Source organism: Aulonocara sp. 'chitande type north' Nkhata Bay, linkage group LG3, assembly GCF_057382095.1.
Source record: "Aulonocara sp. 'chitande type north' Nkhata Bay isolate Kocher_YH1m ecotype deep benthic linkage group LG3, A_spYH_male_GT1.1, whole genome shotgun sequence".
NCBI classification, from domain to species: Eukaryota; Metazoa; Chordata; class Actinopteri; order Cichliformes; family Cichlidae; genus Aulonocara; species Aulonocara sp. 'chitande type north' Nkhata Bay.
The window spans coordinates 58,139,791-58,166,431 of NC_141346.1; the positions used below are offsets into that span (position 1 = coordinate 58,139,791).

The 26,641-nt window shown below is 39.6% G+C and overlaps 2 protein-coding genes and 1 long non-coding RNA gene across 6 annotated transcripts; 1 reads left to right on the plus strand and 2 right to left on the minus strand.

Annotated features, from left to right (window-relative positions):
* Positions 1-373: 373 nt before the first annotated feature.
* Positions 374-2,317, minus strand: LOC147336288 (uncharacterized). Its single transcript, XR_015128274.1, has 3 exons — positions 1,276-2,317; positions 1,052-1,151; positions 374-828 (listed from the first exon to the last, which is right to left on the minus strand). It is a non-coding gene; the product is annotated as an uncharacterized LOC147336288 (long non-coding RNA).
* A 7,552-nt stretch (positions 2,318-9,869) lies between these two features.
* On the minus strand, positions 9,870-12,698 carry LOC147336289 (uncharacterized). The gene is made up of 3 exons (XM_086285331.1): positions 12,318-12,698; positions 11,249-11,347; positions 9,870-11,116 (listed from the first exon to the last, which is right to left on the minus strand). The coding sequence occupies exons 1-3, from the start codon at positions 12,696-12,698 to the stop codon at positions 10,022-10,024; spliced, it is 1,575 nt and encodes a 524-aa protein (XP_086141457.1). The 3' UTR covers positions 9,870-10,021.
* On the plus strand, positions 12,256-17,954 carry LOC147336290 (uncharacterized). 4 transcript variants are annotated; one of them, XM_086285329.1, is made up of 10 exons: positions 12,256-13,080; positions 13,213-13,319; positions 13,678-13,796; positions 13,899-14,315; positions 14,400-14,625; positions 14,805-14,954; positions 15,648-15,865; positions 15,954-16,107; positions 16,189-16,298; positions 16,861-17,941. In XM_086285329.1, the coding sequence occupies exons 1-10, from the start codon at positions 12,950-12,952 to the stop codon at positions 17,170-17,172; spliced, it is 1,944 nt and encodes a 647-aa protein (XP_086141455.1). In that variant the 5' UTR covers positions 12,256-12,949; the 3' UTR covers positions 17,173-17,941. The 4 variants fall into 4 exon arrangements, with proteins under 4 accessions (XP_086141455.1, XP_086141453.1, XP_086141452.1 ...); XM_086285327.1 differs by having other exon boundaries at positions 15,651-15,865; positions 15,954-16,298; positions 16,861-17,954; XM_086285326.1 differs by having other exon boundaries at positions 15,954-16,298; positions 16,861-17,944.
* The last annotated feature ends 8,687 nt before the right edge of the window (positions 17,955-26,641 follow it).

Here is a 26,641-nt window from a genome sequence, read left to right on the forward strand (position 1 = left end):
AAAAACAAAATAAATATCCACCCATCCAAATATGTATCCACACACACACACGTATGAGTATATGGTTATGGCGTTAACGTCATTTTAACAAGATTAACGCTGACAGCACTGATATATATGTGTATCTTACATCATTTGTGTGTCTCTGGATGTATTTCACAAACTCAGCAACTTCCTCATCTTTCTCAATGAAGACACCTTCAAAGTTCCCCTGCTCTGAAGTGCTGAACGAACACGGTGACAGTTGTTTGAAAAGAAACATCAAAATACAATTTTTGTACAAATCCATATTTGATTTATGTACACAATGCATAACGTACCTTGCATTTGATTGAAAGCGATAAAGCTTGCAGTTCCCATCAACTGAGACGGCGAGCATGTCTGGAGTGCAGGCAGGGCAGCTAAAGCATGGCTCCTTGCACATCCTGTCCACCTCACACTTTACAGCACTCCACTCCAAGAAACTTTTGCTGAAGGCATCAGCTGATATTCGGCCAGTCTTTTAAGTAGAGGACAAACAACAGAATATTCACGGACAGTCATCATAAACATTGATTTGCACAATTTCCTTAAACTTGACAAATTTAGAAACTCACCCTTCCAAAATGGGCTGTTCGTTCATCCAGCACTTTGACAAAGGCCTTAAGTGACATCCCTGCTGCAGCTTCTTAATGTCATAGAAAGACTGAAAGACATCCATTGAAAACAGGGTGCAGAAATTTAAGGTGCCAGGCCAATATCCACCACCCTGGAAGTCCTTAACTGAGGGGGACCACATTAGGCCACAGCTGGTGCAGCTCACCACTGGCAGTGCAAGGTTATAACGGCCTTTAGGAAGGATAAGGAGAAATCCAGTCATGGCTCAACAAAGACATTCATTTTTTCCCATGTTGTTTTCAAAGCGGTCTGGTAAATCCAAATGACCTTTGACAGGTGCCCACATATACTGCGGGCCGAGGGTAATTCAAAACAATGTAGCAATGTACAATTTGCAATAAAACCTGCAAACACATCTATTGTGTATGTACTGTGTGACAAAAGAGCAACTTACCATTTATGGTTACAAGAGCCACAATTGCACCGGGTGAAACCTCAACGTTACCTGCTGGGCAGTCACACACAGTCTGGTCTTTGCACAGGCAACAGCCGAACTAACATTAAAAACACACAATATATATAAAAAGAATTGGAAATTAAATGATACACAATAAATATATAATAACAGCACACACTCATAGTACATAGCAATAAATGCATAAGACTTAAAAACCGTACCTATTGGATTGTGAAACTCTGATGAAGGCTGCAAAAACCCTCCTGTTACTGCCTCTCTGCTGTGCAGGACAAAGCGTGTGTGAACTGCAATATCACAGTCAGCACAAAGGAATGGAAGAGGCAGGCAGTCCACACACCTCACAACTACTTGTTTGCCACACTGACACACACGGTGTGACTGTGGATCCAGAGTAGCTAACATATTGTCTATAAGACAAGGCCTGGCCTCTTTCCACTTTAGCAAGGACACCATGTTTCTGATCGCCCAGTGAGTAGCAGCTGACTCAGACAACGTCTCACAAGTCATGGCTGCGTCCTCTTCTCCATCCTCCAACAACTGAAGGAGCTCCTGACGAAGCACCTCAGTTCCACACACTAACAGAAAAAAAATAAAGAAACTCTTCCACAAAGTGAAAAACACTCTAGGCAGTATGTTTCTTAGGACTGCACAAAAGCCCTGCCTAACTCAACTATAACAACAAATATAAAAGTAAAGGAATCACAATATATACAAGAAGGTAAAGTACCTTTTGTTGGGTTGACACTGGCAACATAACTAGGTTCTTCACGTGGACACTGATGCTGATCTGCAGACACTGGGGGGAAAAAGAGATTGAAGAATATTTACTTACTGAAATTCTTTGGTGAAAACAAGTTGTGAGATAAAATCAATGGTTGTGAGAACACTGACCACGTGGCAACTAGTACTTCGACTGGATGATGGTCTTTGAGGAATAAAATCTCCCTGTCTGTCAAGGGCGGCATCACTTACATTTTGATTAGATACCTTGAGTTTGTAAATGATCAGATTACATAATTGGAATACAATGTATCCAATTCAGGGTTGCAGGAGGATGAAGCCTATCCCAGCTGATACAGGACAAAGACAGGCTGCCAGTTTATTGCAGGGCTAACACGATATGTGTAACAGAAAATCCACTTAAATGTTTGATATTTCTTATAATAATCATAATTATGACTATTATTTAAAGGTTTCTTTAAATAATACATTTTGATTTTTTATAACCTCTAAAATATAAACCTGAGCTGTTTTAGATTCTGACCTCTGACCTCACTGCAGCTCCCTCTTGGAAGTACGTCTGCTTCTTGTCTACCCCCAGTGATGACCGCCTGCCCTTGATATCACGTACTGTACCTGAGGAACAAAAAAGGACAAACACTTGCCTTCATTTAAGAAGTACATTCATACAGAGGTAATCTATGGAAACACACTAGTTCACCCTTTGGGAGAAATCAGTTCCTGTGAAACATTTCTGTAAATGAACATCATGTGGAGAATGAATGAAATGAGTTCTTCAGGTGACTCAGCAGTCCCACACTGACAAATGAAATCTAGTTAAACAGAATATTGATGATATTTTTGTGTATCGCTGCAGCCTTTTCAAGTATTAACCTGGTGTCTTTGGGAACAGCTTAGGGGGAAATGACGGTAATATGACTGAACCATATGGGAACAAAGAATAGGCACTTTTTTGTGCTACCGAAGTTTCCTCGCTTTCATTCAAAATCTGTTTCTCATTAAACAATTGAAACATGATGGCTTCAAGCTGACATTGAGGCCTGTGGGGCACTATCAGCCACTGAGACAGTAGACAAGTGACTATTTCACACTTTAAGGCTGCCTGTTTATTTAAGGGAGATGAACAGTACATTATAACTGTACATAATAATATCAATGATGATAGATTAAATAAATGGGTTTTTGAAAGACGCTTGTGCATTTTTAAAGTCTAAAGTGTTGAATTGATCTGAGTATGTCATCTGTTCAAAGCCTCTCCCAGTCAGTGCTGTTCTCTATGCCTGTCTTACTCTACATGATGTTATTAGCACAAACACTTTAAAGGTGATAATTAGGTCTACAACAATAACACAGACTGCAATGTAGTTAAGCGTCTTACAGTTAGTTTTGAATGAATGAACTTAAAAAACAACACAAGCAAAGATCTGTCTCCTCCTGTTTTTTGTGTCACATAAGAAAGAAGCATCAATATCTGATGAGAAGACTTATTATTAATTTGGCCTTTCACGTGGTCTTATTCAGGTGATGCGAAGTGAAATATGCATCCTTTTTATGGTAATGTGCTGGAAAATGTTGAAAATGGACATTAAACGTGCTCACAAAGTGCTTGAATTTGACCCTGAAAGGTGTATGAAGCCAGAAAAAGTCACACTTGGAGTAAAAACCTCTCATAGCAAGTTAATCATATTCAATTGATTTGATGCTTTCAGCACAAAATTTAGCCACACAGTCAGGACAGCGTCTGATTTACCTTCATCGGTAAACGTGTTTATGCAGTACATAGTAACAGTGTGGCTGAGTCCTCTGGTTCAAATCAGTTCCAGTACATTTGGAGATGTAAGTCTTAACCTTTCACATGCATCGGGAAGGAAAAAACATTTAATCTTCACAGTACTGCCGAAGTGCAGCGATACATTGTGAAGTGCACATTTCCATTTCTCATACAGTACCGAGCAAAAGTCTTGAACCACCCCCTTATTTTTTCGTGTTTTGCCAGGTCAGTCTGTGTTAACGGTGTTATTAACTGCATTCTTCAACTAAAGAAGTGAGAACAAATGATGTGGGCTTTTGTTTTTTTGCAATAGGCTGCAAGTGAATGTGTACAGATACAATTTAAAATTGGTTCTTTGTTAAGTTTTCTGGTCCTTTCCGTGACTTAGGTGTCTGTTTATGTTTGAATGTTTCAGAGATTAGTGTGAAGGGTCTTAACAGACAAAAAGTGGTCAAATACAAGCCCTGGATTAAAAATCAGAAACACTTTAAAAAGCCTGGAGAGCTATTCCTTAATACCACTTTAAAGATTACAGGGAAGTCCGGATCCCTGGAAGCAAATGAGGGATGGCTCAAGACTTTTGCACAGTGCTGTACATGTCATGTTCCCTGTTTTATAGCTCAGCTCAAACTGACACGTTCTCACTAACTGCTTCTCATTTTCTCCACAGTGAACTTTGACCACTTCCAGATACTGCGGGCCATCGGGAAAGGAAGCTTTGGAAAGGTAATGCAGCCTCCATTTTTCACGCCACTTGTATATTGTTTGCCCTTAATTACCCACCACGGTCGTCATCTCTAAAGAATCAGTGCAAGCGAAGCGAAATGTGCTGGGATTACACTTCAGTTCTCGTGTGCTGCTGTTATTTAATAACAGTTATAAATGCAGCTTATGCAATTATTTCTATAAAGTCAGTTAGAGGAGAGCCGATTTCTATTTCATCTCACTCAATCTAGGTGGGAATTTTGACCCCACGTCTCAATTTAATTACACAGCACATTGAATGTCTGGATGAGACTTCAGTAATGAATTCAGGACTGTGTGTGTGTGTGAGATACACAATTGGGGCTGCAGAGATTGGAATAGTTTACCTTCATTTTAAATATCACTGCCCTGTGCACATTGTCGGCTTTAAAATTCAAACTTAAAGAGTTTGTAAGTAAACTGGCTGAGATGAGACAGACGATGCACCGGGTCCTCGTCTGAGTGCTGGCTTTCAGTTGTGCTGTCTCTCTTGCCCAGCCATGCACACACAGACACTGTGCTACACTTACACAGTGAGACAGATGCTCACAGAGACGTCCAGATACATTTTGTCCTTGCTGGAGGTCATCTTGTGTTTTTTGGCCCACTGTGGCCTCACACCGAGCTCCTGCTGTTTTTTGAACACTTTAACAGCTAACAACTTTTAGCTTCCTGTTGAACACACTTAAGTGGGGGAGGTGTTATTATTAGTGGTAAATGATTTGTGTATTTGTTGGATGCACCTCAGAGCAACAGGAAACATGACACGACACGCTCCAGTAACCTGCAGTCTTTACAGTGAGGACACGCAAACATTAACCCTCTGCTCCTTACAGAAACTCTCTAAATCCTGTAAGTTTCTTGACTGCCACTTGGAAAGTTGAAACTTCAGCTCCCTCCACAGATTTTCTACAGTACTGATGTCTGGAGACTGACTAGACCACTCCATGATCTTATAGCACTTCTCCACTAGTACATACTCAGATCAGCTTGCTGTGACTCAACTCATTTTCCATTACAATCAAGTACCACCTAATGTGCGTGGGGTCATTACAGCAAAGCGGCCCGATGTCCATGTTGTCATTTATGAGCAACACGAATGCCACAACAAAGGAAGACGTCGCAGCGATGATGTATCTGTGGCTTTTTGTCACACTTGGAAACCACGGTGTTGTGCAGCTATTTGCCTTGTTGCAGGGTTTTTAAAAAACTGCAGTTTTGATTTTAGTGAAAGACACCGTCTCATGACTCATTGAGTGCCGCGACTGACGAGCCAATCCGTGGCCTGCAGTCTGACGATGTCACATTTCCTGACTGCTTGGAACCCCGACTAAGTCGTCCTGTAGCCCACATCATAATGTTTCCATCTCTCTGCTTGACTGCGGGGATGCTACTTTTTGCATCACACTCGTATTTCAAAAGGTCAGTTAAAGCCACATAATTGGAATTTGGTTTCATCTCCCCACAGCACTTTCTCCAAAGTCTTCCCTGAATCATTTAGATGTTCACTGGCACTTGAGATGGGCCTATACATGTTTCTCCTTGAACAGGTAGCTACCCTATGTTAGCCTAGCTTTCTATCACTGATGCTCTGTGTGTATGCTGCTGCCTCTCTCTCATGTTACTTAAAAAATTAACCCCACAGCTTCAATAACCGTATCTAAAAATCTCTCAGTGAAAGTTACGGTTGTAGGTTTGGAAACATTTTGGGGTAGCCAGTGTTAAATAGAGACAGGGCCACATTCTTTATCTAGTCATTGTAATGAAAGAAGCACATTAAAAACTATATGAGAGTTTGCTTTTAACAAGCATGTAATGACTCTACTTAGTTTAGGTAGTCTTAGGGAGTCAAACTGAAAGTAGCATTTTGTGGATGTTTTCCCTGCTGCCCGATCCCATCAGTCTCTTAAAGCATCATTTCTTATGCGCCCTGGTGTGACAGTGGTTTCATGGCGCTACAGATTACCTGAGCACATCAGGTATATTACGGTTGAAAACCAGTGCCCGGCCTTCCAGTGGGTGTTCGACCCCTCGTGCACAGCTCAGGAGTCTAAACGACCCAGCAGTTATGGACATGTGTGTTTTTGGTGTGCTGTCCCTCGTTCTCCCTGCTTGCAGGTATATCTGTGTTTGTGTGTGGATGCCGGAGTTTCTGAGAGCACCTGTTTACAGGCACCTTCAGGCCTGGTGGGTGTGGCCCTGCCAGGTGGTTGGCCACCAGGGCCGTGCAGAGAGGTTTAAAGGGGCGGGTGCTCAAAGTTAAAAAGGGGCACATTGAACCAGGCTGAATAACAACAACACACATTCATCAAGAATCTAATATGGGAAGGGCAGGGCTGTGTTGATCTGAGACTGTAAACATTAAAAAGTCCATAGGAGAGATGGTAGCTGATTAAACAAGGGTCATGAGATAATAACAAAATGCAAAGATTGGTGACAGCGCTTGGAACCATAAGGCAACAAAAAACTGTGAGAAATAATTTAGGCTCTGCCTGTGAATCACTCTTTGCTTCTCTTCTTCCTTCCTTCCCATCATTTCATATATCACTCTCCACTTGCTGTCTATGTGAGAACAAGGCACAACTTGCTATTGCAATAAACTATAATCTAATTATCCACACCTAACAACTCCTGCACTTAATCTATAATAAAATGATGACAGAAAAATGTTATAGCCCTGCCTTTAGTAGCCTCACACAGCTCCTGCTGTTTCCTCCTCATGTCCTTACCAGCCATGTCTGCACAATGTTATATCATGAGTAATATTTTTAAAAAATCCATCTAAATAAAACACACACATGCACGCACACACAGTGACATTTTAGACCTTCTTCAGAATACTGTATATACTATGGGCATCGCACTGATCCAGAATCCTTACATTATTATTTATTACTAGAGCTACAATAATAAAGCAATGAGGAGGGGGAAGTAATAAATATGAAATAATGTATTTAGCTGGAGGAGGTGGCTGGGGAGAGGGAGGTCTGGGCCTCTTTGCTTAGGCTGCTGCCCCCGCGACCCGGCCTCGGATAAAGCGGATGAAGATGGATGGATGGATAATGTGTTTATGATGATTCCATTTGTTTCACTATCCACTCTGTGCAGGGCAAAGCTTATTACATTTTTAAACTGTAGAGATACAATCATTTTACTGCTGTAAAATCCAAATTTTGTCTTATTTAAAATATAAATCTAATATAATCTGCTTCTTAATGTATGTTCTTTAAAATACAGCATGTTTTTAATATATTATAATTATTATGTGGACATGCATATTAGATCATTTTTAGTGAAATATAATCCCTCCAGAAAGGCAGGAAAAGCCCGGAAACTTACTTTAAAACTAAATATGTTCCTAAAACGGTGACAGAGCTACAGACCCATGACAGCCTTACACAGGTAGCCAGCAGCTATGACCAGCACTACTTGTGCAGTTAATAAAAGGACAGGTAATGTTTGTCGCGCTGTTGCACACACAGCACGCTCGTTTGTTTCAGTTCGTCAGTTGCAACAAGACAACTTACCAACGTGTACGTAATAAGCTGATACTCCTGTGTGCTACACACTACAGTGTACGCTGTACACCTACTTACTGGTTGTGTCGCATCAGTCTGTGTCTCTGCGTTAACTTGTGTTTCTCCTACAGCTCCGGACTGCTAAAAATGCGCGTGCTCTTTGTGAGCTCGTTCCCGGCTCGTAACCAGCGCGTTCTGCCGTCAAGGGCGATCATTGGTTAAATGTGATCATGTGACTGATGCAAGCCAGATCCTTTCATTTAGCAAAACTGTGATTAATAGTTAAATATTATTGTTGAGGAGCACAGACAGGACTCCGCACGCACACACACATAAAAAAATAAATAAATAAAAAAAAATGTTTAAAAGTTGCCTCAACAAAAGGGCACTTTGGGCAAACATCAGGAAAGGGGCGGGTGCTCAAGCCCCTCTAGCCCCCCCCCCCCTCTGCACGTGCCTGTTGGCCACACTTGAAGACCATCACACAGCTGATCAAGCCTTGTCGGAGGAGCTACTTAAGAATGCGGTGGCGCTCTCTCTGACGCTGGATCATTGCGTGACTTCACGTTAGTCTCTCGGCCAGTCAGTACGGATAGTCTGCCGCATTGTATGTGTCTTACGGCTGCACTGCAAATTATCTGGTGCTTGCCATGATTTAAAATCTTATTTTTAGACAGGCCAGATTATTTGCCTTGTTTTAAAAAAGATTTACTTGTTTCTAAGTCTGGATTTTAGATAATAAACTTAAATCGAGAATAACCATATAATTGTGTCTATATTAGTACAGAAATCCAGAAATGGGAAGAATAACTCTTAAAATAGCCTACATTAGGTCTCTCACCAGATGTCTCTCAAAATATCACTTGTTTCAAGATAGAGTGACAAACTCAATTTGCTTGATTTAGGAAATTCACACAAGGCATCTGTTGAAAATATTATTTATTCAAAATCATGTCTGACTTCAAAGTTGTACATATAAGGGAAAAAAATTAACCACAATTTATGATACAAATCACATTTCAAAGACAGCTGTTTGTCCCAGCATGCCAGCATTATGTGGTACAACATTGACATTGGTTTAGGGAACATTTAATGACTGTCAACTTATATCATCACAAACTACACTAAGCCAATACTTGGTGCAACCCTAATCTTAAGGGTGATTTCTATGGGAAATAATATCAGAAAGACTGTATTTGATTGGAACAAACACACTGTCCTTAAAACTAATAGAAAAGTATGAAGTGTAATCAATGAGCTCATGGGCTAATTCTGTAGCTTGAGCAACAATGGGCACAGTTACTTCATATGCCAATAAGTCTTCATTTAAATTCAAAGTTTCATAGCATTGGTACTCAAAAGCAATAAAAGATGAGTCAATCAAAAAGATATCCTTTATCAGTCCAAACACAGGGAAAGTGCCATCCACATCTGCAATAATCATGGACTTCCCAGCAATGTATTTATTGCCATTTAGAACATACCATTTCACTGAGACAACAGACTGCATGACATCTATTCCAAAAAATTCTTTAATTTTTTTCCTAACATATTCATTATTTTTAACAGCTGATACTGGCCCGGATTCCTTTTCTTTCGCAAAAATAGGATGTTCAGTGCCTATTTCATTTTGACAACACTCAAGAAATTGATTGTGGTTTGCTAGGGATTTACAAACATTTTTAAAATTTAACTTAGAAGCCCACTGTTTAAAATAGGAGTGCTTTGCCTCAAAGTGCATGCACATACTCCTTATTAAAGGTCCAAGGGATAAGATTTGACTGGGAAGATGCAACATATAATGTTGCTTAGGTATTATATTGGCTTCGGGAAAAAGTTGCTTGAACTGATACAGGTGTTCTTCAATCATATTTCTCAGTTGCAATACAGTTTGTAAAGAAATAATGGGAGCAAGAACTATTTGAACTATCATAATTAACTTTCTAATAAATACAACATACTCACTCTCCACACCATACAAAAGAAAAAGTAATATTTTTAAAAGAATTAGCATCTGTCCACAAGACTGTTTCAATTTGTTGTCGTTAGCCGCTAAAGTGCCAAAGCTAATAGGACATGGTTTATCCCGTATTTCAAGAGGTGAGTAAGGAAAATTTTGAATGTCTGAATTAAACTTGTCTAATTCCAATTGTCCTGAGAGAATTAGGTGTTTTAATACAAATTTAACTTCCATTCAAAAAAAACATGCATTATGTCCTGTGGAGTTTGTTTGATCAGGTCAAATGCAGGAACATCAACTAGTCTGCTTCTTCTATTAATTCCATAAGTAGTTTTGAGGGACGCTTTCAATAAATCTGTGCTTGCTTTATCTATTTCAAAACACTGCCTGATATGTTTCTCCAGAGTTCTTTGAACAAACTTCTTCTCCTCAAAAACACTTTGCATATCATCAAAGTTGCATTCACAGTGTCTACATTTGCTATAAGCAAAACCAATCCCTTCTTTAAAGCCAGCAATCTCATGCTGGGCTAGCGTGTCTCCGCAAATGGCTATAACAGCACCAAACAATTCAATTTCACCATTTGACATTTCAATCCTTACACCATTGTAAAGCAGTGATAGATCTTGAAGTATTCTTTTCAGTACAACATCAATACCCCACTGAGAAATGTCACTTGCTTTAGCAATAGCAAGAAGTCGTATTGCAGCTAACTTTGACCTAAATTTTGGATCAATATTTCCTAAAGTATAATAAAACATGACCAATTTGTTTGCAGAAGCATGGGACCCTAAGGGGTTACATATTTCAATTTCATCTGTGTACAGTATTAATTGCAATGCATTTGGCCTCTGAGAAAACAAGGGGTGAGATGTAAAGAGGGACCCGTCTCTAAAATCATAGAAGAATCCCTCTCTGCTTCTTTGTGGTGCAGTGTTCAACATGGTAAAGATTCTCTCATTAGTCATTAACTGCTTTAGACTTTCAATTAATGGTACATAGTAAAAACTTTTGTTCCTTAAGGACATGACCCTTGAAAGACCTTGCTTTACCCAACATATCTTCTGGGATACTACTACTTCCTCGGCGTTGACTGGACAGAACATTTCCCCTATGGCTCTACTCTGTCCATATGCAATGGTGGAGAAAGGATCCATGAATTTATCAAATGTAGCCAAAGCCTCATCTTGAAGCTGAGTGGTTCCCTCGGCATTATCTTCAAACACTGTCTTCATTCTTTCCTTGAGCGTATCCAAAAGAACAGCCTGATACTGTTGCACTCCTGAGATGATATGTTTGACCGTTCTCTGTGAAAACATTTGAAACAAAAGTAACTTATTCTGCATTTATATTAAAAAAAAAATTCTGAATTCCATTATGAACAAGTAAGACATTGATTGCCTTATGTAATGTATTGATCCATTAAGACTATAACATACCTGTGATAAGTGGCACTGTTCTTGAACACTGATAGCAAAAGCTGCAGCAGATCTGGTAATATCGTGTCTGGTAAAGGATGTTTTAGCAACAGCTTCTTCCTTTAGAGCAGAAAAACAAAGTTAGTCCAAACTCCTGGCCAATTATAGAAATTCTTACATAACAGGTATAATCAGTTACACCTAATGATTGGTCCATTAAAAAACAAAGTGCATGACAGTGATTAGTGTTACAGTTGTGAATATTCAATATAATATAAGATAATATAATATTCATTCTTTGGAATAAAGAAAAAAAATGGAAAAGAAATCAAAGACAAAGAAACAATAAAAAAGGGGTTGTCCATTGTTTTGATGAGGCTAGGGATTGGATTCATGAGAATGAGATTTTATCTTTTTAAATAATGAATTTTTGTTCGCACTTAGATATTAGTTTCTTTACATGTTTGTTGTATTTATTAAATTATTTATGTATTTTTAAATCACGTAATTTAGATTTGCACTTAGAATTTATGTTAGTATTAGTATATGGATATATTTTATTGTATGCATTTATTAATTTATTTAATTTTCAAAAAAATCATTCTTATCCATGTTTTGGCAGTATTTCTAGCCAACAGATTTTTTTACAGTGCTTCCAAATACTCTGTGTCTTACCTGAAACTGTAATTCCTACGAGATACCCAAATTGCTGTCACATTGAACGATTTAAACGCGCTGAGAGTGTCTTTGATGCAAACTTCACCAGGAGACATGCCAGCCGCAGAGTGTGTGCCTTCTCCGGCTGCAGCATAGCCTGTACTATCTACACTGAACTGCTATTCTGTTTATTTGTTTTTCATTTCATCCTGCAGGATGAAATTGTGATTTAAAATCCAACCATGGTGGAAATCGCTTGTAACAGTTTGAAGAACAATATCTAGCGGTATAATATCGCGAGATCTCGTTAAATTTCTCTTGATTAAAAATGGAGAAAATGATTAAAAGTAATATAGGGCCAAATACGAGGAGTTAGACATAGCTAAATTTGTCATCAGAAGCCACACTACATTTTATTTAGTTTAACACTTACCGCGCTCGGGCTGTCAACAACCTGAGGCTCCTGCACTTCAGGCCAAGATCCACCAGTTGATATTTCCACGGTGCTGGTTGTTGTTGCAGTACTACAGTTGGCAAAGACTGAAACACCAAAATTTTCCGATCCTAAAGAGTGGGATGTTGGGGGGATCCTCCATCCTCTTGGTGGGCTTCCATTCGTCAAATACAGAGGGTGCGTCCGTTTAATGTGGCGAAAGAATGAGTTAAAAACTCTGAAATCTTGTTCACAGCCATCTATTCCACAGTAAACCCAAAAATCCTGCCTTCGACCATGACCTGCATTTATGTGGCTAAGGAGCACCTTCAGAGTTAAAGAAACAAAGATAAAACAGATCATACATCTCCAGAGCGCCATGGTGAACTGTTTTCGCGCTGTAGCAATGCAGCTTTACTTTACCGCTCTCCACTGAAGGCCACAGATGAGAGTGTGGGACCATGGGAAAGGTAGGCAATTTTAAAAATATATGCATCCTTAATTATCCAATTTTTCAGGTTTAAATTACATCAGTTATATTTATTTTTAGGCAATAAGTGTTTAAGACTGAATTTATATTTTTATTTTCTTTTTTTTTACTTAAAAAAAATTAAATATAAATAATTTTCTGCATGCGCATTCTCAGTTCCTGTCGTGACGTTACTTTCACGCGGGACAAACTCTTTTCCCCTGCTTTGTTAACCATCAGGACCGTTAGGAAGATCAAAATTATTTATCTAAACAAAGTGAACAGTAATTTAAGGTTGGTAACATTAAGTTGATTTGAAAAATACTATGGTACAACGGTGTTATTAAGATAAAGTCGTGTTTTGTGAGGGCTGCTAGTTAGCAATCTAGCTAATGTGTTAACTTTAGCTAAATGTTCTTATTTAAGCCGTAGGATATTTCCAGGTACTGTGAGTGGAGGCTTTGGAACCGAACTAGAGAACTGCTGTCACGGCATGGACAACTTTGACGATGCCATACTGTCTGTGTTGCAGGGTAAGTCTTATTTTTCAGTTATTTTGGTACGTTAGCTAAGCAGCCTTAGCATCTGTTAGCATAATTTCTGAAACTTGGAGCTAGGATTGCACTCTACTCTGAACTTTATCCACATTATAGCCTTGAGCTGTCTTTGCCAAAATAGACTTGGAACATCATTCTTGAAGACAGCCAAAAATAGTTTTATTGCATTCCCAAATATTTGATAAACTGTTTTAAGTTTGACATTTTATCCTGTTAATATTACTTATTGCTAAAATACATTTATTGACAAAAAAAATGACCTCAATATGTAATAAGCCACGCCCAGGAAAAGAGAAATAAATATCACTTTTGAAGTTGTTTTTCTCTTTTACAGCTGCGAATATTGATGAGGAAACTTTGAGGAGCTTTACCCGGGATGACCTAAAGGATCTTTTTCCGGGCCATGAAAATTTCTTCCGTAGAAAGAAGATTTGGGATTTTATCAGCCAAAAGGTAAATACACATTATACCACTAAGAAGATGATTACTGTCCATATTGTCTAGCATTAATTTGCCTAATTGTGTATTTTTGTTTATATCCCACAACTGTTATAGTTTAAGAGTACTGACCAAGATGCCAACACTTTCCATCGAAGCGAGAGTAACCCCTTAGGCTTTGATGTGTCACAATGTCAGCCTCAAACTTCCACTCCCATTTCCTACACTGCTGACAAAAAAATGAAAATGCCAGACCCACCAGAGTATGTGGTGTATACAGATTCAGAGTTGGACATGGTGCGCAGTCAGTACTTTGCATTGCTCCACAGTGGAAAGGAAAAGGACTGTAGGATGTCGAAGGAGCTATGTTGCAGACTTGTAAGGAACACCGTCACCAGCATGGTTGCAATCCTCCGTGCTAGTCCCATGGGGAAAGAAGTAACATACCCCTCCAAACTCGAAATGAGAGCAATGTCGCAGAAGATTGTCGACTATTACCCCATGTTACGTGATGCTGACACACACATGCCATACGTAAGTCATTCTTTACTCACTACAATATCTAAAATTGAGCGAGATAAAAAAAAGAATGTACAAATATATATTATTTTACCACAGCTGACCATCTACACCAAACTGTACAAACGACTCCAAAATATGAAGTCTCCAAGGAAGAGGCAGGGCTCCATGCCACAACGAGGCAGGCCCAGGAAGACTCTTTTCAGCTCAGATGACACAGACAACGGGACTGAAGGTGACCTAAGTGGTGAAGCAAGTGGTTCAAGTGACTATACCATACTTCTTGAGAGCAATGATGACCTCAGTGAGGATAACTCAAATGCAGGTGTGTACTTTGGTCTGCTGTACTAATGACTTTTGGACATCTAAAACTTCAAAGAGACCACCTGCCCTCAGTTTTCTGTTCAGAGTGCATCACAAGATTTATACAGTGTTGAGTATTTTCCTTAACTTTCTAGCTATTCCCTGTTATTACATTCTGTTCATCTTCTGTTTTTTCCTCAGAGAAAGAATCCCAATTGCCGCTACCCTCCACTGTACCAACTACGTCAAACAATACTACCCTGGCTTTACCACTATTATCCAAGTCAGCCTCATGCTCTGCACCCAGGGCTGATATAGGTCCTTCAACTGCACCTCCAGATGATGTTGTTGGTAAGTCCACCATCACCCTTATCTACCTCTGTCTGACTGTGGTTCCTCTTACAGCTCTTTCCAAAATATGGTTGCAGCAATGAACCCCGTTCTAAGTGTTTATTCCATAAATCATAGTGGTTTGGCATTAACTCGAGTTGGTGTGTAAAATCAACATATGATAGATCCCTCATTCCAGTTTGCCAGTTAGCCATAGTAAGTATTTTAACACTTTGTGTTGTAATGGGTGTTACTCAGTGCTGATTATTTACACATGTAAATCCTCATGCTGGTCACATCTATCATGCCTTATCACAGTGTTTCTGTCATAGATCAAATTACCTAAAATATTTTTATCCATCAGCTCATAATCACTGTTCACACTGATGTGAACGATATACACAGTAAACAACCTTTACCTTATTTTCACCACAGTTTTATTCACGGGCATCTTAAACTGTCGTTTTAATATTTGATTCTGTTCAAACTAACAATTAACATAAATCCATGATCATTATAAGAAAAGGACACAAAGGGAAATGATCAGGACATATAGGGTCAGTTCATTACTCAAACATATTTAACCTAAACATTAATTCTCAGAAATATTATACTTAAAAACAACCATGCAACTAGAAATGACTGATTAGAAAAATCTGAATTTTGTGAAGTCTAGTTACACCATGTCTTACAATTGCTCTTTGCTTTCCCTAGCAGACCATGACAGCCTGAAGATGCAGGCAAGACATTACAAAACCTTGAGCAACATGTACAGGAAACCCAATGCAAAACCCAACCAAAGTGACGTTGCTCAAATTTTGGACCTGGAGTTTGAGGCCAGACGAACTTTTATTGATGCAGATATTACAAGGGAAGAAGACAGGCCCAGAAAAATATTTGAAGCATACCCGTGCTTCAAAGACATACAAAATGTAAGTTCAACTACCTTCAGTTAAATTCCTTGCTTTCTCTGGATAGGTTTAGTTAGTTCTTGACTAACTGAGCACAACTTTGTCATAGGCGATGGATGAACTGCGTCGCATCATTGGTGGCTCCAACTGCAAATACATAGATCAAATGAAGGGTCGATGGGCAGAGTTTTGTTCGAAAGTGCAGTTCTATGGCATTTGGAAGAAGGTCCTGAAACCTCCTCTCCCCTTGGATGTACGTGGAGGTAAGTGGCCTTTTCATACATTAAATCCACACATCAGATATGTTCGGATTGCTTTGTTGAGATACTTTTCTCTGTTCACAGTGGATTTTACTGTCACTCTCTTCAATGCACTTCCATCTCTTTTTCCTTCAAAAACTACACCACCAAAGCGGCTGGGAAGTGCCAGTGAGGCTCTCCTTCATATCCTCAAGGTGAGAACAGCTGCAATACCAGCCACTGTAACTTGTACTCCATTTACTTGTATTGTTATTATTAATATTATTATTTTGCTTTTCCTGCTTAATAAGAGTAGGTCGAAGTTCAATTCAGCAGGGATTAAATTACTCCTTATTCAGGATTTCTTAATTGTTATTCAAAACCTACTCCAGAGAGGCAGCACAGAGCAAAAGCACATTGCAGTTAGGATACAAGTAGAAGCAGTAAAATGATATATTTAAAAAGGCCTTCAAAAACTAGAATATGTAACAAAGTTAAAAGAAATTGTTTTAAAAAACAAATGAGAAAAAAAGCACAAATAGACATGATAAAAATGCTGCAAATTAGAGAAAATTCATGCTCAGAATTAATACATTTCCAAAATTTCATATTTATGTAAGTCAGATATTTTATATTTATTTCTTCTATTCCAACAGTAAATCAGTTGGAGCATTCTAAACTCTTGATATTGCTATTTGTGTCTTAAGCTGTTTGGATGCACAGCAACCCTTTCATTTAAAATCTTGAAGAATTTGTCCTTTTTTTGTGCTTTTCTAGCCAGGTGAAGATGCAATGCTATACCTGGAGAAGCGGCCTCTCTCCTCCCCAGTGCTGCTTTTTGATGGAACAACCAGCATTGTTGCTGTAGGAAACATACCAGTGACCACTCTCCCCTTGGAGGATTTCTGGGAAGGAATGTTGGTGTTGATGGCATATTACTACACCTTGCACTTAACATACCCAAAATGTGTTGCAACGGTCCTCTCTGTCATACAAACTGAGGTAATCACTGATGCCATCCATGATCAAGATGCCACTAGTGCATATAAGAAAGCAATAGCTGAGTGGAAGTCGTTCTTTGAAAAATAGGTGAATACCAAGCAGGATTTTATCAGGTCATTTGCAGTTTGTTTAGTTTTGTAGTACGTTTGTACAACTTTGTTCCTAATTTGCCTAGCAATGTCCTGAGAAACGGCTTTACTTAAGATGCTTTACAAATGAAAGTTGTTGTTTTTTTTTCTTAGTGACACTTTACCTGAGGCATGTAAAGTTTTAAGTCAGTAATGCCATTATTTATAACATTGTGAGACTATGTGACTGTCACAAAAGTTTAAGGCCAAAACTGTAATTTTTTTTCTGTGTTTAGGCCTTTTAAAGGGTTGATTTAGACTTTTAGGGTTTGTGCAGCAGCCCTATTTTGTTTAAAAAAAAGGATTTTGTTCTCATGAGAGAAATAAATGTTGGCATATCACTCTTGTCCTGGTTGTGATTTCAGTAGAAGCCAAGGAGTAGGAAAAAGGTCTGTTTTAAGGTTTTTTTGCCTGGATTTAATATTGATTCGGCTCTATTTTAAGATAAGCCAACCTGAATCAAGAAACAAATTAATCATATTTCACTAATATTGAGTAGTTTTTCATAGTATTAGAACTATTTTTCTCGTTGCAGTGCATTCATTTGCTGCAAGTAAGAATTCAAAACATAAAAAAAGACTGTAATTTAGCATATTTAACTAATATTTGGGACTTGATATCAAGTAATTTTATCTTAAATTGAGCTCTTTAAAGCTTATTTTAACCCTCTTCAATTCTCAAATGTGTTCTTTTATTTCTGGATTAAAAAATCTTATTTCAAGATTTCTTATTAAGTAAAATAAACTTGCTGCATGGACAGATAATTTCACTTGTTTTCAGTGCTTTTTGTATCAAATGTAGTATTTTTTTCCTAAATATAGACTAGCCATTTTTGCAGTGTGCCTGTTTGTTATCTCCCCAGGAGAAGCGTGGAGACGAGAGGGCAGCGAGCACGGGGTGCTCAGACACTGAGGAGCGGAGACAAGGAACACTAGCACTGGGAAGAGGACATTTCACGGGAGTCGGGAACGCACTGCGGATTTATTGTTATTTTCCATTCACTGTAAATAAACGCACTGCTTGCATTCAGAGCTCCGTGCCTGGCTCCTCCTTCCTCACATCCCCACGGTTGACGCTGGCCAACCGTGACAAATAGCTTTTCTTAGATTCATTATTAGTTCAACATTGACAAATAGTAGTTGACTAATATCAGGAGCCAAAAAGAAAACAAAAAACAAACTAAATAAATATTTCAGACGCTGAAAATAAATTATTACGGTTGTTTAAATTTGCTGTCAGCAAGTTAGGTCTAATGCATGTAGTCAATCTAATGAATCAATATTACATGTAAAAAGTACAGAACTGAAAATGAAACTAAAATATAACGGTAAATGAACTGGTTCTTGTATAAAACCTTTCTACTCTCTACAACTTGCCTCATTCATGCACTCACTTTTTTCTATGCTTTTTCTCTGTAAGTGCTTTCTATCTAACATTAATACGCATTCATCCTCCCGATGGATGCATCGGAGAGCAACTTGGGGTTAGCATCTTGCCCAAGGATATTTGGCATGCAGGCTGGAGCAGGCGGGGATTGAACCAGCAACTTTCTGATTAGTAGGTTTCCTGCTCTACCTGAGCTACAGACACCCCAATTTGTGGTGCTCTGGAAACAACACGTTCTCATCCCAACAGGTAACGATGCTATGTGACAAATCATCGGTATGTGTAAATGTGTTTTTTGTTCTAATCATGAATCGCTTTGTAAAACAAGACCTGATAGGGTTAAGGTTAAAGTTATGGTTAGAGTTAATGTTAGGGATAGGGCTGGAATGGACGGCTGGAGCCTCTCCTCCAAGTGTGTGTTACTGCCGCCATCAGCATTCTGTTGTATTCTGTTGTCTGCTTTTCTCTGTAAGCGCTTCGAGCCTGTACTTTTTTGCTTTAGCTGAGTAATGAAGTTGAATCAGTACTTTAACTTTCACTGGAACAATAGTATTTTTACTTCTACTTAAGTGGAGAATGTCTGATCTTTTGCCAACTCTGGCTGTCTCTCAGTCTTGGAATACCCACTTGTTGTCCAGCGGTGTCCTGGGAATATGGGAACTAGACAGACTGGGGAAACAATGGGAGGAGACACAAAGATGGAATCACTTTTACCATCTTTTATGTATTTGCTGGTCGTCTTATTTCTTCTATTTTGCAAGCACAGTGTTGCAATCATTGTCTTTGTGGTACAATGACACAGGTAGAATGCAGGTGTTTTCATGTAACACGATGCCAGAAAGATGAGTAATGTGTTTTGAAGAGAAGATAAAACATCATGTTTGAACAAAGATAAGCAGCAGACACGTCTGTGTGTGAGTTGTTCAGGTTCAGTAAGAAGGTAATATGTCTGCAGAATTTGTAATTCTTATGAAGATATTGCTTGTACAATAAATAAAATCCCTTTAACTTCTTCTGGAGAGTGTCTTTATATATTTAGTCGTTTTGGGGCGATCCTTTATTTAGTAGTAACTCTAGTCGGGGATATATATCAGAGTTTACTTTCAGATATGAGCATTGTGTTTCCTGTGGATGAATGAATGAATTATTTATTTATGTAATTTTTGAAAGACTGGCTCATGTAAAATCTCTGAAAGTATGACAAAGCTCTCCTGTTACACTTTATGGACACCTGAGCGTCACCATGAGGGCCTGTCTTTATTCACTTTATTCACTGAAATCCACTTTTATAATGAATTCACAGTAATCACTGACACCTTCAGAGCATTACATTCATTAAAGACGTCTTCTACACCTACTCTTCCAGACGACCGACACATACTTCAACCACTGCAGGTTAACCAGCCACTCATCAGTAAAGCAAAAACTAAATGTAAATGTCCTCATGTGGAAAAGACTGAAACACAACTCCCATATATCACTAATGTAACAGATCCATTTAGGGAGAGTGAGAACACTAGGCTGGATGTGTTTTAATGCAGGAACATTCATCATGTCTTCAGTTCAACAAATCATTTACATTGAATATGTGAGCTGGATGGTTACACGACACAATGTGATTGTCAACAATAACTGCAATGAACGCTGGTTTGAGGGCGGAGTCAAGGAGGCCATTTACGTGAAAAGGGAAAGACCCTCTCTGAATCAAGGAGGGGGCCTAAGGGTACATCTGTCACCATCTTACAATGCTGTGATTGCAGCCGTTCTCCAACTCTCTGTGAATGGTACTCAGGACCATTGATCAGTGGTTGTTGATCAATGGTCATGAGAATTTGCATAATCATGATTAAGGAACTGACCTCCCAGCCCATTGTTCCTTCAGTCGGCTGGTTTCTCTGACTGAAAACGCTACGTCCAGAAGAACAGAATCAACTTTTGGAGATTTACTTCCCTGATGATTGAGCACGCATCAAGACCTTTTAATCAGGCCAACAAATATCTTGTACTCAATTTTAGCAGCAGCCATTGTGACACTGATGATAAAACTTGTGTAAAAGTGCGAAGCTGTAAAAAAGTAATTATAAAAAAGCGTTTTTGTAGCTGAATGTTACTGGATAGCTGTTTCATCTGTAACACATCAAAATAACCTGCTAAGGTTTAATAGGCTATAAGGAACACACTCACTTCCTGAGCCCTGGGCAATAAGAGACGTTTTGTGTTTTATGATTTATTGATATGTTTGATCCTTTCTGAGCTGCGTTAATGAAGCAGTCATTAGAGCACCATGTCCGCTAGAATAGTTCTGTAGTTTGATGCTTGAGTCGTTGCAGACTTGTTGAAACTCCCTCACCCGTCAAAGCAGCGTCTTTGTTATTCGAGTCCAGCAGATGGCAGTGTTTCACTGTCTGACGGCTGTCTGAAGCTTCAGCTGGATTATCCGTTTTCATGTTTGATTAGAGGTTTGTGTGTGTGTGTGTGGGGGGGTTTTTAGCCACGAGTTGTCCACGATAAAGCATATTGAATGGCCTGTCTAATATTGTTAGAATTCTCCTTTGGGTTAGTTTCATTACTCAATCGGGACATTTATTTGGAAAAAGAAAAAAAGAGGGAAAAAAAAGAAAAAAAAAGAAAAGAATTAAAAATAAATAAATCCTCATAGTTTACATTTACAAATATCAATACTGAATGTTACGTCCCTCTGCAGCTTCTAATCGTCTCAGTGTTTTCAGCTGGTGCTAATTGGCCACACCTAGTCAGGTGTGGATAAAAGCATACCTGAGGCAAGCTTCCCAGCAGTGCACTAGTCTTTGCCTTGGTGGCACCAGCCATTTTAGCCGACCTGGTTTTCCCATTTTAGGATGAAACCTCTTCTCACCCACACTCTGCTATTCATCTGTTTTTATGTTGCGGCTTTTGAGCCGGGTCGTAACACTGAAGATTACAAAGATCAACATTAAGACCAGTCTGTGCATTCAAAGCAGTGACAGAAAAGAGTGTGGGGCATTAACCCCCACTCACTTCACAGTTCACGTTCACAGCGAGCTTCGTCGAAATTTACAATGAGACCCTGAGGGACCTTGTGTTCACCGGCAAGTCCAGCAAGAGACCTGAGCATGAGATCCGCAAGACAGCCAGCAACGAATTGACAATCACTAATCTCACCTATGAGCGGGTCTCCAATGAGGATCAGGTACAGCAGACAGACATCTGTAGCTCAGAACAAATTAATTTCAAATCTGCTGACAAATTGTTACCAAACTTTGAAAATACATCAAACTTTATCGATGCTCTATGTTTTAAAACGTTCCCTCGTCCTCTCAGGTTCTCCGTCTGATTGCTTTGGCCAATCAGAATCGCTCCACTGCCCAGACAGCCCAGAATGACCGCTCGTCTCGCTCCCACTCAGTCTTCCAGCTGGATATTGAGGGAGTTAATGCCGGCAGGGATGTCAAGTGCAAATGTATCACACTGGAAGTACCAGCATCAGGAATGTGGTTTCTTCTTTTTGGATCTATAATATTTAGTCTGGTTAGTTATTGTTACTGTAACCAGTGCAAAATCTGCTCTGATGACTCAACGTTAATGTTTGAGCCCCTGAGCGCTAAAAGAAGTGTTTTGTAAAGTATTAAAACTACCTTTAATGGAAGGAAAAACGGATCACTGTTTCCTATAAGAGTTGGTTTTCTCTGTGTGTGTAGCCACTCTGTGCCTGGTGGACTTGGCTGGCAGTGAGCGAATGGTGAAGAGCCAGTCTCAGGGTGACCGTTTCAAAGAGATGACCGCCATCAACAGCTCACTGTCCAACCTGGGCGTCGTTATCGCCGCTCTGGCCAAAAAGGTCTGCAGCTGACTGGTTTTTTAAGGAAGCAAAAGAAGATCAGATCAGATGAGCATGATGTGTCTATTGGAAACAAGTTCAAAGAATTGTCTAATAATGAGTTGCTGTGCATCCACACTGCCTGACATATTTTACCTTTACAAATAAAGCAGGTACAACAGATTCATATACCAAAACAAATGTCAGGAACTTCACCAGATCACAGGGCATTGATCCTTTCTCTCTCTCGCTTTTTTTTTTTTTACTCATCTCTGGAATTTTTCTTTTGTGTTGATCTTTACTCATACCAAGGCTGCTGGCTTGGGGCTGGCTATGAGCTCTGGATAGCTTTAACTTTAACAACATCTTCTTCTTCCTTACCTTCTTTAAAATATTCAATGTTCAGCTGGGTGAGGGTGATTTAAGGGTCTGTGGAGTTTGATGTTGGAAACACAGTGAGGCGGTTTGCCTCTAACAACAGGTTAGTGTGTGTCTGTGAGTGTGTGTGCCTATATGTCTGTGGCACTGTGCACATATATGAAACTAGCTGGCTTGTAATCAGACATACTGGAAGCTGATCAGCCAGTCACTACTCCATGTCGAGAAGTTGAATATCGTCTGATTCCGATCCCTGGCCAGTTGATCGGTCCATTTGTACTTTGTACTAAGGATCTGACAGATTAAACAACATTTAATGTCGACTTTGAAGGATATTTGAATACTCTTTACGGGGTAATGTGTACAGAAGTTCAGGGTTGCGCTGTATGCATTTAAAAATGTCTTACTTTGTTCATAATCTAGCAGCTATACACAGGTCAGAGGTGGAAGTAGGTGGCACTTAAATTTCATTTAAATGAATGGTCTTTGATTAAACTGTTACTTTTCACATCATCTCTTTTAATCCAAATTACATAAATCTAAAAAAGAAATTTTCAGTGAAAATAATTTCTTTTGTGCATAGCTCAGAAATATGGCCTCACCATTGCCTCCTCATTTAGTTTGCATGGACCTGTGCAAATTAGTCCCCACCTCACCCTTTCAACCATGTGTCCTGCATGATTGAGCAGCTTTGGTGCGAGATGCACTAGTAGCACAGCTCATAGCAATGACAAAAATGTAACACCAGCCTCCAATTTATCACTTGTAGCTTACCAGTGCCTGCACTGGTTTCTGGGTTTGATGAGAACATTAATAATACCAACAGCTCTGCTGATTCCTTAGTAGTCTATTAGTTTGCACTTTAGCATGGACACCCAGTCCCCTTTGCAGCATTGCTTATAATCACTAATCACTTCCTGTGAAGCTCTTCTAATTTTAATTTGCAATCTGACTTGCTTCATCTGCACTATGAGTTAGAACAAAGAAAACACACCTGTGCAGTGTCAGTCACTACTCGTTGTGTGAAACCTTTTGGGATCGAATACCATCTGTGTCACATTATATTCATCCTTCCCCATGTACGTCATTGGGTTTAGACAGAGCTGTATCGGCATGAGACGGCGTTAAGGTGACAGTTGCCACAGTGTGACGTTGTGCTGTATCTGTAGTAATAGCCCTAAAAGACGTCAGGGGATTTACTCAAGCTGACAGGAAGATGGCATAGTCTATTGATGCATTAATTCAACTGCCGTTTCTACTCACAAAGCCTCCAGTGCCTATAAAAATGCTGGGATTCCATTCTGAGTGAGGAATGAATAGCAAATTGTAACTCTATGATGCTGTATTTATCCACTGTTGAACCCCCCCCCCCCCCCCCTTTTTTTTTTTTTCCCTGACTGCACTCCTAGACTAGAGGACAGGGTGCCAGATTTTAAACTTTTCCCTTGCCCTTATCTTTGTCAGATATTCTTGAACTAATAAGAATATCGGACTTGCTGATGAAAATTATAGTTATGCAGGAGAAAGTAATGCATGCCAAAGCAAGATCCAACACAACAATTTGGATTTCCAATACTCCAGAGTTGACATAAATGATTACCATGATTCAGTCATTCTGCCCCCCAAAGCAATATCATTGCTAACGTGCTGAATAATTTATGTAAGCTGCGATATAGTATCTTCCAGCTTGCAGCTTTGACACCACCCAGGATAAGATGTGCACTGGTGCCAAATGTGTTGCTGTCAGTTGCACGCAATTACGTTACTTTAGTTAACTCAAAATGAGTTTTGTGAGAGAATGCCATCTCTGCAAGTGTGGTTGTTAACTTCAGTAAGCAGGTTTCAGGAAAGTTAGCGAAACGAGCTGGTATGAAGTAAAGTCATGCTGCATAAAACCCAGTTCTTAATGGAAATCGGTGCCTCCGTCTCTCTCAGCTCTTTGCTGTGGTCACAGACAGATTGCTGGGAGGGTGCATTAGCTGCTCAAACCCACAGACCCACACAGACATGCAGAAAGTAACACTAGTTGTGCATCAAAATCTGTCAGTAACGAAGACGTTATGAGCAACTATCAAACACCTGAACTTTGAAACGGACAGAACACAGTTTTGCAGAAATGCAGCATGTGCTATAACTATGGTCAGCTTGTTTTCCTTTCTTGATCCCTAATTCTACGACCCCTTTATTGTACACCCATTACAAACTATGAAATGCCATGTGCATGTAATTTTCGAGTCTAATTAGCTGTGTTTAGCTATCCTTTGAAGCTGTGACTGACTGGCTGCTTCACTGCTAACAGCAGATTCTTGAGCTGTATCTGCAGCAGAGGGCTTTTAAATCTGCAGCAGAGTGATGTTAAATTAAATTGTTACATCGGTGACTATGGCATGCTAGTCTGCTATGTACTTGAGTGGGCGGGTGGAGTGTTTTTGGGAAGGGGGTGTAAAGTACCACTGGTCTACAACATCCCACCCACACTCCTTAATAAAATTGTGCAGGAAGGAAAAGAAAGAACAAAGTCACAGTGCGTCCACAAGTCAGACTGATGCCTGTGATTAATGTTCTCTGTTCTTTGAAGTTTCACTTTGACTCTGATTTCAGAAGCACATTAATTTGGCTTTGTTTTGCATTAAAAGCTCCTTGATGGAATTAGTGAGACTTTGCAATGTCTTAACATTTACAAAACAGCTCCCTCAGAAGGTCCTTCACGAGGGGCCTGGACTTGACTGCATGTAGTTGTTTATAAAATAAAAATTCAAATTTTCACTAAGCTTGAATAAATAATTACATATTCTTCTTAGCAAGGTCCTGTAGTTAGCCAGTCAGATCACGATGACTTTTAATGCCGTGGTCCGAGCAGGGTTTATCGTGACTGCTGCCATGAGAGGACTTCATGTTTGCCCAGGAAACCAGCGCAGGAATCACAGGGTCCAAGATGTGTTTGTTGTATTAATATTAGTGGTGATGCAACGTGCTGCGCCATTATGAAATCCAGATTAGTAGTGTGTGATGCAAACATGGCCAGCTGGCTGGCCGGCTCCAGTCCACTAACAGTGCTGATGTTCCTGTATCCAGCTGCCTGTCATCATGGAGAGTTAGTCCTTTCCTTTGCTTTTAAGATTGTGGTAGGTCGCTGTGTTGGCTCGAGGGGAGATTAAAGGAGTTCTTCTTCTAGAAGAGACACCTGTCTAAACTGAAGGGGTAAAAAAAAAATGTCCATGTTTGGTTTTATATTGTTATTCCTGCTCTTTTGCATTTTCCCCTCCGACTAGTTGTTGCAGTTGCAGTTGCTGTTTGCACTGGATGATTCCAAATCATTCAAACGCTGATTCTTAACAATAACAATACATTACGTTCTATAAATCTGTGCAATATTACTTTCCGAGTTTCACGAGTATAGGAAGACGATCGCTGTAAATATAAAATGAGCTTCTGAGAACTGTTGATAGGGCAATCAGCAAAACCACCAAGCCACTCAAAGCTGAAAGTTCCATTACAGCTCGGTGTCTCACTAGAGATTAAGACGGATAAATGTTCATCGCACATAAAGACCATTACTCAGATATATCTTGTGCCTCTTCCCCTCATTTCACCTCCCTCACTTGCTGAAAATCCCTTCTCTCTCTCTCTCTCTCTCTTTTTTTTTTTTTTTTTTTTTTTTAAATTTAAATCTGCTCTCAGCCACCATCACTAGTTCTTCAGAGAATGATGACCGCAGCGGCTCCAGCCTGGAGTGGAGTAAAGATGGCAGCCTAAGAGGCAGCGGTCGCCATGGCCTGGCACAGAGCGTGCGGGCGGACACCTGCTCTCCTGTGGCCGAAGAAGACTCCAGCAGTGCCACAGCAAC